The 19640-nt window shown below is 53.5% G+C and overlaps 2 protein-coding genes across 2 annotated transcripts; both read left to right on the top strand.

The window, feature by feature from the left end:
* The first annotated feature begins 745 nt into the window (after positions 1–745).
* On the top strand, positions 746–5117 carry LOC117044927 (cystatin-B-like). The gene is made up of 3 exons (XM_033145727.1): positions 746–878; positions 1980–2081; positions 4950–5117. Exons 1-3 carry the CDS (start codon positions 813–815, stop codon positions 5070–5072), a joined length of 291 nt encoding a protein of 96 aa, XP_033001618.1. The 5' UTR covers positions 746–812; the 3' UTR covers positions 5073–5117.
* Positions 5118–11694: 6577 nt separating this feature from the next.
* Positions 11695–13681, top strand: LOC117044926 (hemoglobin subunit beta-2-like). The gene is made up of 3 exons (XM_033145726.1): positions 11695–12044; positions 12222–12444; positions 13428–13681. Exons 1-3 carry the CDS (start codon positions 11710–11712, stop codon positions 13554–13556), a joined length of 687 nt encoding a protein of 228 aa, XP_033001617.1. The 5' UTR covers positions 11695–11709; the 3' UTR covers positions 13557–13681.
* Positions 13682–19640: the final 5959 nt, after the last annotated feature.

Raw genomic sequence — 19640 nt, 5'->3', positions numbered from 1 at the left:
TGGTTGGACAGTGTTCTCGAAGCTACTAACATGAGTTTGGCCAAACTGCGGGAGGCAGTGAAGGATAGGCGTGCCTGGCGTGCTCTGGTCCATGGGGTCACGAAGAGTCGGACACGACTGAACGACTGAACAACAACAACAAGTGGTGTAGTGGTTAGAGTGTCGGACCAGGAACTGGAAGAGTGGGATGCCAATCCACGCTTGGCCATGAAGCTCTTACTGGGTGACTTTGGGCCAGTCACTGTCCCTCAGCCTAACCCACCTCACAGGCTTGTTGTGGGAGAACCAGGTACATCAGTTTGAGTTCCTTGGAGAAAAATATGAACTATAAATGCAATAAAAATGGTGATGATGAGAATCCCGCTCGGTGCCACAAACCCTGCCCACCTGTGTGGAAGGGAGGGCGGAAACTCTGGTGGCTTGTAAGCCCACCTTAGTCCATTTAGTGATCTGTATCCCACCTCTTCCCCTTTTCACCCAGGGAATGTGGCCCCCGTTGAGGTCTGCTATGGCCTCCCAAGGGGTTGCAATGGAATTTGGGAGCAGGCACCCAGGCAGCCCCCTTCTCCTTGCCAGCAGCTGTTCCCTCCTCTGTCAGAGATGGGATGTGTCTCCTCATGCCACAGTTTGATGAGCAATGCTCCTTCCCACATGACGCCAGCCTTGGCCATCAGCCACCCCTGCAAATGATCTTGCCCAAGAAGCGATGGTGGCTGCCTGAGAATAAAAAGGTGTGTGTCCCCCTCCCGTCCTCCCTCCCTCCCTCGGCTCTCTTGCTTCAGACCTGCTGCATCTCTTCCTTCAGAGCCACCATGAGTCTTGGAGGATTATCCCCTGCCCAACCGGCCACTCCTGAGATTCAGGCAATCGCTGACCAGGTGAGCTGCCCTCTCCCCACAGATTCCTCTCCCCCTCCACCACCACCACGCAGAGAGAGGCTCTTCTGGAGACGGGGCAGGGGGTGGGGTGGGGAGGTCTCTCGTTGCGCTAAGAGGCTTTTCTTAACTCAGGGGAAATGATTGCCATGGTGGTGAGACCTGTTTCTAAAGTGGATTCCCAAATGTCAAAGCTAGCTGTGCATATGAAAAGGATCTTGGGGTCTTAGTGGACCACAAGCTCAGCATGAATCCACAGTGTGACACAGCAGCAAAAAGGCTAATGCTATTATGGGCTGCATCCACAGAAGTCTAGTGTCCAGATCAAGGGAAGTCATAGTCCCACTCTCTTCTGCCTGAAACACTGTCTCCACTTCTGGGCACCACAATTTAAGGAGGATGTGGACAAGCTGGAAGGTGTGCAGAGGAGGGTGACCAGGATGATCAAGGGTCTGAGAACCAAGCCTTATGAGGAAGGGTTGAAGGAGCTGGGTATGTTCAGCCTGGGAAAGAGGAGACAGAGGAGATATGAGAGCCATCTTCAAATATCTCAAGGGCGGTCCCATGCAAGAGGGAGCAAGCTTGTTTTCTCCTGCTCTAGGGGTGAGGACTTGAACCAGTGGCTTCAAGTTACAAGGAAAGAGATTGTGACTAAACACCAATAAAACTTTCTGACAGTAAGAGATATTTGATGGTGGACCAGTCTCCCTCGGGAGGTGGTGGACTCTCCTTCCTTGGCAGCCTTTAAAGCAGAGGTTGGATGGCCATCTGTCATGGAGGCTTTAGCTGAGATTCCTGCATTGCAGGGGGTTGGACTAGCTGCCCCTTGGGGGACCCAGTCGATGATTCTATGAAAGCCTTTGGGGGCCTTGTGCTCTCCAAGTGTGCAACTCCAACCAGCCCCCGGCCAGGATGGCCATAGCACTAGGAGGGCATTTAATGGGGAGGGGCTGGGGCCAAAAGCTCTCTCCCCTCACCCGTCCCAGGGAACCTCCAGCGGCCTCTTCTGGCCCCCATGAGTGAGCCGAGCCTCTCTCCACCCACCCTCGGGGCCCTTTCAGCTTCCTGCTGCCATAACCAGCTGCCTTGGCCTTCTTTTCGCAGGTGAAATATCAGCTGGAAGCAAAACTGAACCAGGCATTCAACCTCTTTAAGGCTATTGAGTTCAGGACTCAGGTGGTGGCTGGCACCAACTACTTCATCAAGGTCAGTAGCCCTTTCCTGGTTGGTTTATTGCATTTCTATATCAGCTTTTCCTCCAGGGACCTCAAGGTGGCAGGCATGGCTCTCATCCTCCTTAGAGACACCAGGCCATTTTGAGACATTCTCCAACGAGAATCTGAGTAAATCTGAGGAAGAAATTTCTGAGGGCAAGAGACGTCTGACAGTAATGGACTCCCATGGAAGGTGATGGCCTCACCGTCCCTGGAGGTTTTTAAACAGATGTCGGATGGATATACAATGCAATGCAATACAATACAATACAATACAATACAACAAAACACCAGCCATCTGTCAGGAATGCTTTGATGGTGTTTCCTGCTTGGCAGGGGGTTGGACTGGATGGCCCTTGGGGTCTCTTCCAACTCTAGGATTCTAGGATTCTATGAAAAAACAAAACAAAACAAAACATTTTTATTAAGTCTCCAATTTAAAAGCATTTATCATCATATACAATGTTTCTTTTTGATTTTCCAACCCTCCTTGCCTGACGTTTTTTTTTTTTTCTCATTTTTATTAGCTGTTTTATAACACACATTTTTATCACCTAAACCCCACTGCTGCTCAATCTTTCATTCATCCACTGCTCATATTTCAAATCCTGCCCATGACTTCATAAATGGGTGATAATTTGATACGTAATCCAGCAGTTCCCATTCCTCCTTAAACCCTTTGTCATTAGGTCCTCTTAATTTGGCAGTTTATCATTTTTATTTATTGGATTTATATCCTGCCCCATACCCAGGGGCCTCAGGGCAGCTCACGGAACAAAATCTCCCCATTTCAGCATATTCTATCTGTTTCACAAGCCATTTCTCCTTCGTTGGTTGTCCTTTCTCTTTCCACTTCTGTACATAGAAAGTTCTACCTGCTGTTGTCGTGTACATAAATAGAGGAACCATCTGTCAGGGATCCTTGAGCTGCGATTTGTGCACGGCAGGCGGATAGAATCCTGACTGAATCCTGACAAAGACAGAAGCACTGTTTTTGTGGGACAGGAGGCGGGGGACTCCCTGGTCCTGAATGGGGCAACTATGCCCCTGAAGGACCAGGTGCACAGCCTGGGAGTCATTTTGGACTCACAGCTGTCCTTGGAGGCACAGGTCAACTCTGTGTCTAGGGCAGCTGTCTACCAGCTCCATCTGGTACACAGAATGAGACCCTACCTGCCCACAGACTGTCTCACCAGAGTGCTACATGCTCTGGTCATCTCCCGCTTGGACTACTGCAATGCGCTCTATGTGGGGCTACCTTTGAAGGTGACCCGGAAACGGCAACTAATCCAGAATGTGGCAGCTAGACTGGTGACTGGGAGCAGCCACCAAGACCATATAACACCAGTCCTGAAAGACCTAGCGTATTTTTCGCTCCAAAAGACACAATTTTTTCCAGTATCTGTGCGTCTTATGGAGCGAATGCTGGTCCCTGGAGCTGAATTTCCCAGGGGCCAAAAGAGGATCATGCTTTTTATTTTACAAAGAGAAAAGGGGGTGTTGAAAGCACCCCGCTCAGCAGCTGATCAGCAAGAGATCGGGAGAGAGATGAGTCCCCGGCTCCCTTTCAGCCCCGCCCTCCTTTGTTGAATGTGCTGCAGAGGGAGGTTGTTTGTTTCCCCAGCGACATGGGACTGGCTGATTAGATTATCTGTCTGGAAACTGTAGAAAAGGCTCCCTTTCCTTTAGAAGCTGCAGAAATGTGAGTTGAACCCCATAAAAACAGAGCTTTTCCTCTTTGCTTTTCCCCCTTTGCAAAAGGAGCTTTGCTCTTCCCCCTTTGCAAAAAAGCTGCAAAACTTTTAGCTGATCCTCAAAAAACAGGGTTTTTCCCTCTGCAAAAAAGCTGCAAAACCTTTAGCTGATCCTCAAAAAAACAGGGCTTTTAGAGGAGGAAAACCAGAAAAATAATTTTTTTCTTGTTTCCTCCTCTAAAAACGAGGTGCACCCTATGGTCCGGTGCGCCCTATGGAGTGAAAAATACGGTACATTGGCTCCCGGTATGTTTCTGAGCAAATGTTGGTGCTCACCTTTAAAACCCTCAATGGCCTCAGCCCAGTATACTCTGAAGTAGTCTCTCCTCCCTCATTGTTCAGACCAGACACTGAGGTCCAGTGTTGAGGGCCTTCTGGCAGTTCCCTCACTGCGAGAAGGGAGGTTACAGGGAACCAGGCAGAGGGCTTTCTCGGTAGTGGCACCCGCCCTGTGCAACTCCCTCCCATCAGATGTCAAAGAAATAAACAACTATCTGACTTTTAGAAGACATGTGAAGGCAGCCCTGCTCAGGGCCGTTTTTGATGTTTGATCTTTTATCGTGTTTTTAATGTTCTGTTGGGAGCCTCCCAGAGTGGCTGGGGAAACCAAGTCAGGTGGGCAGGGTATAAATAATAAATTGCTATTATTATTAAATCTTGAAAGACCTACATTGGCTCCCAGTACGTTTCCGAGCACAATTCAAAGTGTTGGTGCTGACCTTTAAAGCCCTAAACGGCCTCAGTCCTGTATACCTGAAGGAGCGTCTCCACCCCCATCGTTCTGCCCGGACACTGAGGTCCAGTGTTGAGGGCCTTCTGGCGGTTCCCTCACTGTGGGAAGTGAAGTTACAGGGAACCAGGCGGAGGGCCTTCTCGGTAGTGGCACCTGCCCTGTGGAACACCCTCCCACCAGATGTCAAAGAGAAAAACAACTACCAGACCTTTAGAAGACATCTGAAGGCAGCCCTGTTCAGGGAGGCTTTTAATGTTTAATAGATTGTTGCATTTTAACGTTCTGTTGGAAGCCGCCCAGAGTGGCTGGGGAAACCCAGCCAGATGGGCGGGGTATAAATAAATGTGTTCCTCCCTCCTCCTCCTCCTCACAGGTCCAGTATGCAGAGGACAAATACGCCCACCTTCGCGTGTTCCAGGGCCTTTCAAATGACAATCTCACGCTCCAGGGTTACCAGCTGAACCACACCAGGACGGACCCCATCACCTACTTCTAGCAGCAGCAGCGGAGAGCTCAGGAGCCTTAGGCGCTCCATCAATAAAGAGGAGGTCTTGGAAAGAGTCTCTGCCTTTGAGAAGTTGTGCAGGGAGGGAAGAAGAACCTGCAAGGGGAGGGAGAGGGAATGAGCTGTGGGGTGAGAGGAAGCCCCCCCCCCGCAGCCCCTGGAAGGGGAAGGGGGAGAGACAAAGGTGGCATTTGTGGGGAGGAAGTGGGTGCAGCAAGGAGCAACTGGGTGGGAGGCTGCCTTCCGGGCCACCCCTTCCGCAAATGCCAGTCTGGGGCTCTCCGGGAGGCCTCCCTTTGGGTGGGGCAAGAGGGGCGATGTGGGGTGCTTGGTCTTAGATAGAGTGTTATCAGGGGCACATCTGATTTCCAAAGAGGAAAGTTGGTAAGAAGGGAAGTTGGAAAGTCAAAACCAAGAGGGGCAAATCACTCTGAAACTCTTAAAAATGTAATATGAGAAGCTAACTGGAACGCAGAATTTGGCCATAAAAAAAGTGCAAGCAGGTGGGAAAGGATGCTCAAAGAGACTCTGAGGAACGCATGGCTGAAAACACAAAGACCAACAACATAAACTTCTTTGAAATTAATAGTAGCAGGAAGACATCTAGGGAGGCGGCTGGTGCCACCCGTTCCTGGTGCCAGAGGCTGAGGTCTCCTCCGCGGAGGGAGCCTGGGCTGGAGCTGTCAGGAGGGGCCGCTCTTATCAGCTGCCTGCCAGGAGGCGCCTCCTGCCTGATATCCCCCAAATCTCCCGCAAACAGGTCTCCTCAGAGGCACCCACGGGTGCCCCACTCACACACCCTCCTGCTGCACCCGCAGCCCATGCGAAGTTCTCCTCCAGGTTCTCCAGGGGCCTGTCAGACTTGGGAAGCGTGGCCTCCACCCCCCCTTGCCTGAGACCCACCTGGACCTGCCCCACAGGGCTGCCCCCAAACAGTCTGGAGAGCTGCAGTGGGGGGGGGGGCTGGGGGGCCTCACGCGCTCCTCAAGCCAGACCCCCCCCCCGTCCCAAAGAGTCCAGACAAACAAGCAACCTCTCCCTCTTTCTCAACATAAGAAGAGCAGGCTGGGTCAGGCCACAGGGGGCCCATCGAGTCCAGCCTCCTGTTCTCCCAGCGGCCAGCCAGGTGCCCCAAGCGGAAGCCCAAACGCAGGATCCGAGCCCCAGAACAAGTCTCTCCTCCTGCAGGTTCCAGCAACTGGCATCCGGAAGCATCGCTGCCTCTGACTGTGGAAACAAAATAAAAAATAAATAAAATTCCTTCCAGTAGCACCTTAGAGACCAAGTAAGTTGGACTGTGGAGGCAGAGCAGAGCCCTGGTGGCTTCTGGGAACATGGCCAGAGATGCCCCCCCAGGCCCTGGGGGCAGCAGCAGGGCTCCCCCACCTTGGGACCCCCCCCCCCAAGTCCAGCACAAGTCCGGGAAGCGTCTGTCTCAACAGGCATTGCTTTCTCCAAAGGAACAGAGCCAGGCACCTGCACGCCACTTGCCCCCAGCGGACCTCAGGGTGCCAAGGAGGAGGAAGGCTGGCATCTGTGGGGAGATGCAGCAGAGGGCTCTGCCCAGGGGCTCCTCTGTGCTGGGGGGGGGCAGTGGGGCCTCCGTGGGGCCTGGCCAGGCGGCAGTCAGAGAGGACCAGCTGGATGCCCAGGGAAGGGGAGACTCTCCTGAGCCCTCCTGACAGAAAAGGGGGAAGGAGGGGGAGAAGGTGGACCTGGGCGGCTTATATTCCTCAGCCTCTTGAGTCTGATCTGCTGGATCTTCTCTCTCCGCCTCCCTCACTTAGATCTGGTGTTTTGGAGCCTGCAAAGTGTGTGGGGTTTGGAGAAGGGGCCAAGATCTCATGCCAGGAATCCGGCAGAGCAGCCCCTCCAGCCCCATCCTGACCCCGTGAGCCTGGGCAGCGCCATGAGTGAGTGGGGTGGGCGGGCATCGTGAGCCCCTCGGTGGGGTGGGGGTGCTTTGAGTGAGGAAATGGTTGGCATGGCAGGGAGAAGAGTTCCTTCCCCGGCTCAGCTTGGCCCTCCCTTCTTCTCCCGGATGAGCTGCCACCCACCTGCCCACTTGCCAGTTTCCCCAGGCGGGAGGGCAGGGAGGGCACCCGACTCTGGAGGGTGTTTTTCTTAGGCTGATGGAGGGTGGGGAGACCTCACTGGAACCTGCCAGCATTCAAGCCTCTTCGTGTCAAGGGGGGGGGGGGGGACACAGCTGCCAGTTTTGGTCCTCTCAGTTCCTCAGGTTTCCAACTTTCCAATTTTCAGTGTTAGTCTTTAAAATCCTCAGGAAAATTTGACGGCAGTTCTGTGCGAATTTCCCCTGACTCACACATTTCTGCAAAGCCATTTTCCACAATACAATACATTTTTTTTAATCTATTACATGTGCATTGACTTTGCCTTGCTGTGGCAGCTTCACAGCAGAGAGTGGCAGGTGCAAAGGGGGGGGGGGTTCTCCTGCCACTGCAAGGGCACGGAGGAGTCAAGGAATGGCAGAATTGCGAGGGACCCCAAGCGTTCATCTAGTCTGACCCCCCTGGAATGCAGGAATCTCAAGCATTCCTCACAAGGGGCTAGCCCAGTCCTCCTTACCTGGCCACCCCCGGGCATGCCTGAAGGGATGGGGGGGGATGCAGGATCAGTGCAGCATTTCTCCTGCCTGTCTTTTGTCTGTGCCCCCTCCCTCCAGGCTGTGGAGAGCAGTGCCACCCCCTGAGCCTCCCCAGAGTCCCCCCCTCCAGCAGCAGCTGACTCAGCGGCCCTCAACCTCTCCCTCGGCCCTCCTCTGCCTCCTCCTGCCTCCTTCCTTTTGACGGGCATCCCAGGCCTGGAACGGCTCCACGGCTGGCTCTCCATCCCCTTCTGCGCCATGTTCTCCATCGCCCTGCTGGGCAACTCAGCCGTCGTCCTGGTGGTGGCGAAGGAGCAAGCTCTCCGCCAGCCCATGTACATCTTCCTGGCCCTCAATGACGTGGCTCTCTGCCTGGTCATCGTCCCCAAGACGCTGGCCATCTTCTGGTGGCGAGCGGAGGAGACCTCCTTCCAGGGCTGCCTGGCCCAGATGTTCTTTGTCCACGCCTTCTTCCTCTCTGAGTCGGCCATCTTGCTCGCCATGGCCTTCGACCGCTTTGTGGCCATCTGCTGGCCGCTGCGGTACACGGCCATCCTCACTGCCACCACCCTGGCCAGGGTCGGGGCCGGCCTGGTGGCCAGGAGCGTCTGTGTGGTGGTCCCGGGGGTCTTCCTCCTCCGCAGGCTGCCCTACTGCTGCACCAACGTGATCCGCCACACCTACTGCGAGAACATGGGCATTGCCAAGCTGGCGTGCGCAGACGTCACGCTCAACAGCGCCTACGGCTTGGCGGCCGCCTTCCTGACCACCGGCCTGGACGCCGTCCTCGTGGTGGTCTCCTATGTCCTCATCCTGCGGGCTGTCCTGAGGCTGCCATCCAGAGATGCCCGGCTCAAGGCCTTGGGCACCTGCGGGTCCCATGTGGGCGTGCTGGCCGTCTTCTCCAGCCTGGCGTTCTTCTCCTTCTTCACCCACCGCTTTGGCCGCAGCGTCCCGTGCCACGTCCACATCCTCCTAGCCAACCTCTACCTCCTGGCGCCCCCCACCCTCAACCCCATCGTCTACGGGGTGAAGACGAAGGAGATCCGGGGGCATGTCCTTGGCCTGCTGAGACGGAAGGGCAGCGCCCCCCAGTTTGGGGTCTGAGGGGCAGGCGCCTCGGCCTCCGGGCACCAGGTGGCGGAGCCCTTTTGCTGCCCGAGGCTGAGGACAAGATGGTGCACAGCACCCGACTGGAGCAGTAACTGGTTCTTACCTGAGCGATGGAGATGGGGCAGAGTTCTCCTCTGACCCCAAAAGCAGCCAGCTGGCTATGGGGCTGCAGGGCAGACCAGGGGGGCACACATTTCTAGCCATTTTCCAACCCTCAGGACTTGCTGCCTGATTCTGCCTCACGGAGGAGCCGACCCTGGTGGTGCAGGGCGGGGGGGGGGAAGCAGGGGGAGGCGGGAGGATTGGGACCTTGGCAGAGGATTCTCGCCACCTGAGTCTTTTCCCTTCCTTGAAAAAGCAGCTGCCAATATCCGAATGCCATCCTACAAATCTGTGGTGCAGTTGGAAGATTGTGCCCAGTTCTGGTTGACTCACATGAAAGCGGACATTGCAGAGTTGGAGAAGGTTTAGGAAAGGACACCCCAAATGATCCAGGGGAGGGAGCAGCTCCCCCATGAGGAAAGGTTGCAACGTTTGGGCCTGGAAAAGGCAGAGAGAGAGACACCCCCCCCTCCTAACACTAGAACGACTGACATGCCAGGAAGAGATTCAGGACTGATTACAAAGTCCTCCTTCAGGCAGCACAGAGTTATCTGTGGAACTCCCTCCCACAGGAGGCAGAGATGGCCACCAACTTGGATGGCTCTAACAGAAGATAGGACCAATTTGTGGAGGAAGAGAGGGCTGCCCAGGGCTCCTAGTTTCTGGAAACCGCAGGAGGGGAGAAAGAGCCTCTGGGGCTCAGGTCCCTTGGGAGGATTCTGGCCCATCCTGTGGCCAATGCGGGAATACTGGCCACCTCAGAAGGGCCTCATCCTGTCTGGCACCCTCTTCCCTGCACTGGCCAACCAGACGCCTCTTCTGCAGCCCTCTCCCCGCCCGGGTTCCCCAGGAAGACGACAGGTGCACTGCCTCTGCAGCTGGAGGCTTTGCGTGGCCGTAGAGACGAATGTTGAAATTTGTTGTTCAGTCGTGTCCAACTCTTCGTGACCCCATGGACCAGAGCACGCCAGGCATGCCTATCCTTCACTGCCTCTCGCAGTTTGGCCAAACTCATGCCAGTCGCTTCGAGAACACTGTCCAACCATCTCGTCCTCTGTCGTCCCCTTCTCCTTGTGCCCTCCATCTTTCCCAACACCAGGGTCTTTTCTAGGGAGTCTTCTCTTCTCATGAGGTGGCCAAAGTACTGGAGCCTCAACTTCAGGATCTGTCCTTCTAGTGAGCACTCAGGGCCGATTTCCTTGAGAATGGATAGGTTTCATCTTCTTGCAGTCCATGGGACTCTCAAGAGTCTCCTCCAGCACCATAATTCAAAAGCATCAATTCTTCGGCGATCAGCCTTCTTTATGGTTCAGCTCTCACTTCCATACATCACTACTGGGAAAACCATAGCTTTAACTATACGGACCTTTGTCGGCAAGGTGATGTCTTTGCTTTTTAAGATGCTGTCTAGGTTTGTCATTGCTTTTCTCCCAAGAAGCAGGCGTCTTCTGATTTCGTGACTGCTGTCACCATCTGCAGTGATCATGGAACCCAAGAAAGTGAAATCTCTCCCTGCCTCCATTCCTTCCCCTTCTATTTGCCAGGAGGTGATGGGACCAGTGGCCATGATCTTAGCTTTTTTGGATGTTGAGCTTCATACCATGTTGCAAGTTACTTAATAATAATAATAATAATAATAAAGCGACAAAACACCAAACATCAAAAACTTCCCTAAACAGGGCTGCCTTCAGATGTCTTCTAAAAGTCGTAAACCTGTAGTTGTTTATTTCCTTGACACCTGATGGGAGGGCGTTCCACAAGGGGGGTGTCACGACCGAGAAGGCGCTTTGAGCTTGCAGCCCATCCTGGGACCTTGCGGGGAAGGGTGGGTCACAAACAAATACTCTCCCTGCATCTCTTAGAAGACATCTGAAGGCAGCTCTGTTTAGGGAAGCTTTTAATGTTTGATGGACTATTGTATTTTAATATTTTGTGGGAAGCTGCCCAGAGTGGCTGGGAAAACCCAGCCAGATGGGCGGGGTATAAGTAATAAATTATTATTATTATTATTATTATTATTATTATTATTATTATTAGCCTCTCCAGGAAGCTCCAAGGGCGCTTCACAGTCACACAACAGACAGCTAACTGTGAACATTCACAGACGTTCTTCTCCTGCTCTGGAGTCTAGTCTCGAGGTGCTTCCAGCTCTGTTTCCTTCCCTGCAGCTGGCATGGCTGGCATCAAGGGCGCTTCCCAGCCCAAGGAAGGCACACGGCAGAGAGCTAGCCAAATATAACACTCTTGGATCTGGGCAGCTACTCCCAGGTCTGCGCTCTAGGGAGCAGCTGCAGCAACAGGGGCAGCTCTCCCTCCCTCCGTTTATGCGCCTCACAGCCAGAGACTGCGCCTGCCTGGAAGCTGCCTCTGCCCTCCCCTCTTCAGTCCCCTCCTGGTTCTGGGAGACGGAGGGGCAGGAGAATGTGGGGAAGCCCCTGGCCCTTCCCTGGCCTGGCCTGCCTCTTCCTCCAGCTCTGAAGCTTCCCCTGCCTCCAACTCTTGCCTCCTGGCTGGCTCAGTTCCCCACAATCCCTGCCCCCCTCCAGCCCCCCTTCCCCCAGCGTCCTGCCAATCCTAGACACCCCCTTTGGGGGGCTCACTGAAGAGAGCTCTGGGTTTGAGTCATCCTGGACATTTCCCTTGTGGCTCCCATTGCGCCTTCATCTGCGCAATGGGTCTCAATGCCCCATGAGATCTTTGGGTGTTTTGCACCTGTGAGCTTCCAGGGAGTCTCCTGGGCTGTGTGCTGAGTCCTGGTCCTGCTACTTGCGAGGAGCTGATAAAGAGAGCAGCAGCTGGGGCCTGATGGCTCCTCGAGAGAAGCAGCTATCGGGGCCTCCTGCTCGGCCCAGGGCGCCACACCCCACAGCCAGCCTCTTCCCCCTCCTGCTCCTCAGCCCCACCAAGCTGGGCCCCCAGAGGAGGAGGAGGAGGAGGAGGAGCGTTGGCCCAGGGTATAAAGGGATCCAGCCCTGGAAGGAGCCCCAGCTCTGCCCAGAAGGTTTCCTCCAGCAGCCGAGAGAAGCTCCCAGCCCACAGCCAGCCATCATGGTGCACTGGACCGCCGAAGAGAAGCAGCTCATCACCACTGCCTGGAGCAAAGTGGACGTGGCCACCCTGGGTGCAGACTCCCTTGCCGGGTGAGCCCAGGGGGTGTCGCCTCTCTAGGCAGGCTGGGCAGGTGCCCCTCTTTCCACCTGGATAATAACCACCCGTTCCTCTCCATTTCTCCTTTCTCCTTCCTTCCTTCCTTCCTTCCTTCCTTCCTTCCTTCCTTCCTTCCTTCCTTCCTTCCTTCCTTCCTTCCTTCCCTCCAGCCTGATGATCGTCTTCCCCTGGACCCGGAGATTATTCACTCACTTTGGGGACATCTCCAGCCCTGCCGCCATCAGTGCCAACCCCAAAGTCAGGGCACACGGTAAGAAGGTCCTGACCGCCTTTGCAGACGCCATCAAGAACTTCGACAAGATCAAGGACACCTTTGCCCCGCTGAGCGAGCTGCACTGCGACAAGCTCCACGTGGACCCCGTCAACTTCACGGTGAGCCTGCCCCCCTGCCTCAAAGGGCTGCCTGGGGGAGGGCTGGGGGGGGAATGGGTGCCTGAGGTCCCCTCTGCAGGGTCACAATCCCCAGCCAGGTAGAGTCATAGGAATGTTCTGTTGGAAGGGACCCCAAGGGACATCTAGTCCAACCCGCTGCAGGAATCTCATGACAGACGGCTCCTCGCCCTCTGCTTAACAACCTGCCATGAAGGAGAGTCCCCCACCTTCTGAGGGCGTCCGTTCCACTTTCAAACAGCTCTCAATCTCCAGAAAGCTCCTCTTAATATCTAATGGGAATCTCCGTTCTTGTTGCCCTCTTGCACACCAGAAAACAAGCTCCAGCCTTCTCTTTTCTCATGCTTTTAACTTCTTTGGAACTTTCTGTGATTTTACCGCATATTTTTATGTGATGCATTTTTTTTATGAAGCAGCGCTATAGAGATATAAATCAATGAATTTTAACTAAATCAACATGCCCAAGTAGGAGAGAGGTCCTGGCTATCTTTCCCAATCCTTGTGGCGAGTCAGAGTGGGCTCCCCTCGTCCGTGGGCCCCTTCAGCCACGCCCTGAGCAAGCCAAGCCCTTGACCTCGGAAAGAAGGGCCACTCGGTGGACTCTCTTGCCTCCTGGCCCTTCAAATGGAGCTTGTGGGCCTTTGCCCTTCCTCCTCCTGACTTGTCCTTGGTCAAGCGAGGATCTGTCCGGCTAGCAGAGGCCAAGCCCAGGAGGTCCCTGGCAGGGGCCAGTTTCCTTCCTGGCACCAAACCTCTCCTGGCACGGCAATGCCAACTGGGGACGATGTGGGGCTCTGTCTGTTGTCTCCTGGACCGGCTTCCTTCCAGGAGACCCCAAACCCCTTCATCCATCCCAGCGGGCCTTTGGGCTTGACCCCACTGCCGCCAGCTGTGGCTGCAGGGGGTGGGGGTTGTGGGGAGAGGGCCCCCTGGCAGAAGGAGTCACCCCCTCTTTTCTCTTCCAGCTCCTGGGCCAGGTCCTCATCACCCTCCTGGCCGCCCACTTTGGGAAGGAATTCACCCCTGCTTACCACCATGCCTTCCACAAGCTGGTCGGGGTGGTGTCTCATGCGCTGGCCCGCCGGTACCACTGAGGCACCCCCAGGGAGAAGCGGCCGCCTCCTGCTGGTCTCGCCACCCACCGGGTGGGGTGGGGGCCACCCTTTCCTGCCCCCATGTGACGCCTGAGCCTCTAATAAATCATCCCTCTGCGATCTGACCTGGTTCCTGTGTCTCTTTCTATGGGGTGGAAGGGGGGGGGACAGGCCAGGGGGAGCAAACAAGCTCAACAGAGAGACCAGGCGGGGGGAGGGTGTGTGTGGGGGGAAAGACGCCTCCTGTTAGCTTGTGGGGGTCTGGGAAAGTGGGGGGGGGGCTCTCTGTCACTCAAGAGGGTTGGGGTTTCAGGGCACTGTGACACTTCTCCGTTGACACTCCCTCCAATGCTCCAAGGTCCAAAGTCTGTTGTCTTCCTTCTTTCACCTTCTGAGGAGACCGGGGGGGGGGGGCTGCCTGCTCTGGCTTCAGCCCCCTCCTGCTGGGGGCACCCAACCTGTGCACCAGGGACTTGACACAAAGTGAACACACAAGGCACCCCCCCCAACCCCTCGGGAGCGAGGGCCTTCTGGGCTTGACAGGACTAGACAGAGGCATGGCACCAGAGCAAAGGCGCATGCAGTCTTAACAAGAATGCATGCGCAAACAAGAGCAGCATCAGCCGCTGGGACTCATGTGCCCATTCTCCTTGCCAAGATAAGGCCAGGAACCTTCGTTTCCCCCTATCTGCACCAATGGACCAATCAGAAGCTGTTCTGTTTGACAGCTGACCAATCAGGGCCCATTTAACCTTTAAATCTCCCTTATGGAACAGCAGCCCCTACAGGGGGGGAAATGCAAATTGCAGTCTTGGCTGAAAAGGAGCTGGATTGCTTCTGCAAAAAGGAAGGAAGCCTTCACTACGAGCCTCCAATGAATGGGAAAGACACAGAAATTCAACAGAAACAACCAAATGCAAGTTTTTATCCCGTTCCAATGGTAATAAATGGTGTTACGGGGAAATTAGATGGGAGAGGCTGACCCCCCCCCCCACGAGTCTTGCCTCACCACGTTACACATTCCAAAACCTCATTCGTTCAGGTTCAAGACTCCATTCAGAAAGTGCCTGGCTAATCAGAAACTCCAGATCCCTGACAGCAGCCCCAGATGTCCAGAAAATGAACACCAACTTATCTGCAAAGGCATCTGCAAGGGAAGCTCAGCTCAGTTTGCAGAAAGAGCCCCTGCTTCCCCTCTGAGCCCCAGGTCTCCAACAAAGGGAAACAGGGAAAGTGTCAGAACCAAATCTAGCAATTAACCGATAAATGTATCACTTGTTGTATCCATCTTCTCAGTTCCAATGGCATTTAGGACCCAGGGAAGTGAGGTATAAGGGTGAGAGAGCCCACCATAATCCACAGGTGTACAGTCATTTCTGCAGGGCCTTCCAAATGAGTCGTGATGGTGATATCCTGCGCCAAGAGTGTCAGGCAGATCACCATCTCAATCACAATGCCTACCTGCCCCATCCCATAGTGGGATGAGACAAAGGGGTGTATTTGACTTGACTCAGGGACCCAGGAAACTGTCAATGTTTTCCTCTGCGCTGTGATGTGGGAAAGACTATATTTGATTGACAGGCACCTGCCTGGATCTCAGGTTCTACCTGTGACCACACCTTTTCTGTGGCACATCTATGGTGCCTTGATGTTAATCCTGAGATGCATTATGGGAAACTCTGAAATATGGATGTAACCCATTGTTGGGGGCTTCTGGCTGCTTCGTCTTTGTGGTAGTGGAAAGTCTTGTTGCAACAATCAAGATCAGGCCTGCTGGCTGCTGTTTTGCTTCCATCTCCTGGCTGAAGTCCCTTGCGTGTGACCCCAAACCTGAACCTACGGGAGTCAAGGTTAGGCGATGGTGGGGGTGGGGGTTCCAAGGACCCCCTTTTACAGTGGAAGGAGACTGCAGTCGTGGCATGAAAGGAATGGGGAAGCCCATGTACACAGGATCCCCTCCTGACTGGCAGATTGGGCAAGATCCCCCATGGCAAAGAGCCAGATAGAAGCCCATCACCATCACCCTCACAATACATGTAGGGACCTCCAACGCAGGGTGGGAGTTCACCAGGTGCAGCAAGAATAGATTTTCCCAACTGATTCAAGGTAACAAAAGGGAATGTAAAGACTTTCTTTGGGAGGTGAAAGGCAGGTGAATAATCGCAGCCTTGAGGGACAGGACTCTGTCTGGGACTCAGATTTCTGCCTGACAACGCACCCCCTTCTCTGACACGTCTCTGACATTTTTTTTAAATAATGCTTCTTGAAATATATTGTGGGAAATTGTGGGAACTTTTAAAGCGGATGTAACCTTCTGTTCTGGGTTCTTCTTCTTCGCTTACTCAGGAGTGGAAAATTAGTTGCAACAAATAAACGGTCAGAACAAAATCAAAAATTCTTTCTAGTAGCACCTTAGAGACCAACTGAGTTTGTTCCTGGTATGAGCTTTCGTGTGCATGCACACTTCTTCAGAAAGCTCATACCAGGAACAAACTCAGTTGGTCTCTAAGGTGCTACTAGAAAGAATTTTCGATTTTGTTTTGACTATGGCAGACCAACACGGCTACCCACCTGTAACTGGAAATAAACGGTCAGGTTTAGCAGCCGCTGTTTAGCTTCTTTAACTGGGCTGCAATCTCCTGCTTGAACCTGACCACTTTTGGACCCGCAGGACCAGATCCTAACAAAGTTGGGGAAAACCTTTTAAGTAAGGTACCCCAAGTTTTGAAACTTCCTGAACAGGCCCCTTTTGTGATGCCTCACCCCCTAATAAAAGCCAGCGTCTGCCGTCTGTTACGGAAATTATGGGGGGGGGAGTCACCTAAGCAAAGTCTCCTCCTGAGTAAACTCATTTGGGGTATGGAGTGATGCCCTTAAGGGGACCCATCTCTCTGCCATGATCCAGTAGGCAAGAGACCAGGTACACAGGGAAATGCCTCAGCAGGTAATCTCTGGGTGCTTCAGGCTAATATCCCTCAACCAGAATCCCATTGTTCTCTCCCAGATAAGAGCTCAAGGTATCCTTGCCAATACTTAACACCCTTTCACATTGGCTCAGGGCTATCTCCCTGATATTGCTCTGTTTTCCCCATATGTTAATCTTGTTTTTCCTATATGTTAATCATGTATAACGCTTCCCTTGTGATGTAGTGATGATGTTTCCAAACTGTATTCTGGGATATGATAGGAGTTTTTAAAAGTTCTTGTAACGCTGCTCTGGGTGTGCAGTTTGACTGCAACCTATTGTGCAATAAACCCTGTCTTGTCCTTGCTCCAGTGGCTGGACTTCCACTCCGCAGAAACCAGTGGGCTTATCCCTAAGGGCCAGGTGGCTGGGCAGTTCCACACCTGGGATTTTCCGTTACACGTTTCAGGCAGCAATTCTTCCCTGCTGCTTCCTTGGGCCCAGCAGGGCTTACTTCTGAGGAGACATGCACAGGCAGGTGGGCCTGGTGCTGTTGCCTGGACATGCAGAGGTGCACAGAAGCACACACCTGTGTGACTAGAGGACGGAGCAGCTTGCCAGCAGTTAACTCCTTGCATGCTGGAAGTCCTTCTCCTGGGATGGAAAGGGGAGAAACGGAAGGAGGAGAAGCCCCAGCGAAAGAGGAATGGCTTCAAAAGTTGGTGGACTATGCGGAAATGGACAGCAAAAACAAGAGATAAAAGAGAGGAACTGTTCCTGGAAGAGTGGAGAGACCAGTGTGGACTATTTGAAGAACTGTTGTGGTCAAAGGGAAACATGGGCAGTGTTCGAATTATGAGCAGCAGAATGAAAACAATGGTAAGTGAAATAGAGGCTAATTGTATTAAAGTATGGCATATAATTGTATTAAAGTGTGGCATATATGGTGCTGGAGGGGACTCTTGAGAGTCCCATTGACTGCAAGAAGATCAAACCTCTTCATTCTGAAGGAAATCAGGCCTGAGTGCTCACTGGAAGGACAGATCCTGAAGCTGAAACTCCAGTACTTTTGGCCACCTCATGAGAAGAGAAGACTCTCTGGAGAAGAGAAGGTTAAGGGGTGATATGATAGCCATGTTCAAATATATAAAAGGATGTCATATAGAGGGTGAAATGTTGTTTTCTGCTGCTCCAGAGAAGCGGACACGGAGCAATGGATTCAAACTACAAGAAAGAAGATTCCACCTAAACATTAGGAAGAACTTCCTGACAGTGAGAGCTGTTGGACAGTGGGATTTGCTGCCAAGGAGTGTGGTGGAGTCTCCTTCTTTGGAGGTCTTTAAGCGGAGGCTTGACAGCCATCTGTCAGGAATGCTTTGATGGTGTTTCCTGCTTGGCAGGGGGTTGGACTGGATGGCCCTTGGGGTCTCTTCCAACTCTATGATTCTATGAAAGACCCTGATGTTGGGAAAGATGGAGGGCACAAGGAGAAGGGGACAACAGAGAATGAGATGGTTGGACAGTGTTCTCAAAGCGACTAGCATGAGGTTGGCCAAACAAAGACAGGAGTGCCTGGCGTGCTCTGGTCCATGGGGTCACGAAGAGTCGGACACGACTGAATGACTGAACAACAACAATGGGATATAAAGCAGTAAGTATAAGGTGGGAATAAAAATATGGGAGTAAAGGTGGCAGCCCTCTCCTCCTGCATGAACTTGCCCAGGCCGCTTTGAAGCCATCTGGGTTGCTGACCATCCCTATGTTTAACTATGTGCTCTGTGAAAGGAGGCTAGTCCAGAGAGACAAGTGTGCCGTCTTAACAATGGTGGCAGCCGGTCCCAGGCCTCCCTGTGTGCCAATGGCCCAGCCTGGGCACCTGCGTGTGAGTGTTGCAGAGGGTTGGACTAGATGACCCCTTGGGTCCCTCCCAGCTCTACAATTCTGTAGTCCCCACAGCTCTTTCCCCCGACACTCAGCAGCAGCGGGGAGAGCGGTGTCCTCAGAGCACCCCCCAATCCCACCCCCTTGGCCCCTCTCCAGAGGATATCCAGCTGTTCTGTGCCTCCGCTTCCTTCCCAGAGAGTCACTTGGGACAAAGTGTCTGCCTCCTGGAGACGGGTTGTCCACCCTCTTTGGCCAGAAGCCCAGAGGGACAAACAGGATCTTGCAAGGCCCCTGCAGAAAGGCAGGAAGGCAGAAGCAAAGGAGCTGAAGGTCCACGAAAGCCGGAAGACCTTTGGAACTCACTGCCACTGGATTCAAGGGGAAACGGCCAGGAATACAAGCAGGTTCAAAAGCTAGTGTGTTTTCTGGAAGAGCATTTCCTCGGGAAAAGCTTGGTTTCATTCTCACATTCAGGGTCTGGAATAAGTCACAGAAGCGATTCTGGGTTGGCTCTCCTGGTAACCATTGAAATGCCAGCCTGGGGGTTAGCTAGTGTGCTGCAGCAGTCAGAGTGTGGGACCAGGACCTGGGAGACCAGGGTTCGAATCCCACCCCCCACCCCCCCGGCACTGAAGCTCAGTGGGTGACCTTGTGCCAGCTACTTACAACCCCTTTGACTGGCCACGTGATGCCCCTTCTGCTTTTGTAAGCACTCCGTATTTCAGTGTGGCAATCCTTGCCCTTTGGAACTCCCTGCCACATGACATCAGACGGGCTCTTCTGCGGGACTCTTTCCAGCACCTTCTAAGCACCTTCTCCTCCAGACGCTTGAAAGTCAATGTCAGCCTGGATCTGTTTTCCCCCAGCCTGTTGTTTCAGCTTCCCGAAACTCTTACATTCTTGCTGCTAATTCTCCTAAATGGATAATGCCATTGTTTTTGTGTTTTTTGGAAAGTGCTTTGTTATTGTTTTACGATCAAGCGCTGTGTAAATTTTATGGAATAAGTAAATACTGGAACAATATTTTGATTCTTTACATTTTAAGAATGTATCAACATAAAAAAGAGAGGAAAGGATGGGGGGGAATGAGCGGGGCTTTTTTGACTTTTATTTAGTGATCTTGCAGCCCCCATCCCCACCCTGACCTCCGCGCACCATCCATTCAGTCAAGAGCCATTTCGGGCCAATCCAGGCACCGTCACCCCCCACCCAGGGACCCCCTTTGCAGACCCAGGTCCCAATCCCTTGCCAGACCAGCGCTCGCCCCCCCCCCCAAAGGAGCCTAGGCTCAGCAA

The sequence above is a fragment of the Lacerta agilis genome, chromosome 4, assembly GCF_009819535.1.
Source record: "Lacerta agilis isolate rLacAgi1 chromosome 4, rLacAgi1.pri, whole genome shotgun sequence".
Lineage (NCBI taxonomy): Eukaryota > Metazoa > Chordata > Lepidosauria > Squamata > Lacertidae > Lacerta > Lacerta agilis.
Note: the sequence above shows the minus strand (reverse complement) of the source record. Positions and strands in the feature narration are given on the sequence as shown.

Coding starts and splice junctions, on each gene's coding strand:
- LOC117044927 (XM_033145727.1), top strand. CDS start 813: ATGAGTCTTGGAGGATTATCCCCTGCCCAACCGGCCACTCCTGAGATT. Junction 879..1,979: donor TTCAGGCAATCGCTGACCAG/GTGAGCTGCCCT, acceptor TTCTTTTCGCAG/GTGAAATATCAGCTGGAAGC. Junction 2,082..4,949: donor GCACCAACTACTTCATCAAG/GTCAGTAGCCCT, acceptor TCCTCCTCACAG/GTCCAGTATGCAGAGGACAA.
- LOC117044926 (XM_033145726.1), top strand. CDS start 11,710: ATGGCTCCTCGAGAGAAGCAGCTATCGGGGCCTCCTGCTCGGCCCAGG. Junction 12,045..12,221: donor GGTGCAGACTCCCTTGCCGG/GTGAGCCCAGGG, acceptor CCTTCCCTCCAG/CCTGATGATCGTCTTCCCCT. Junction 12,445..13,427: donor TGGACCCCGTCAACTTCACG/GTGAGCCTGCCC, acceptor TTTCTCTTCCAG/CTCCTGGGCCAGGTCCTCAT.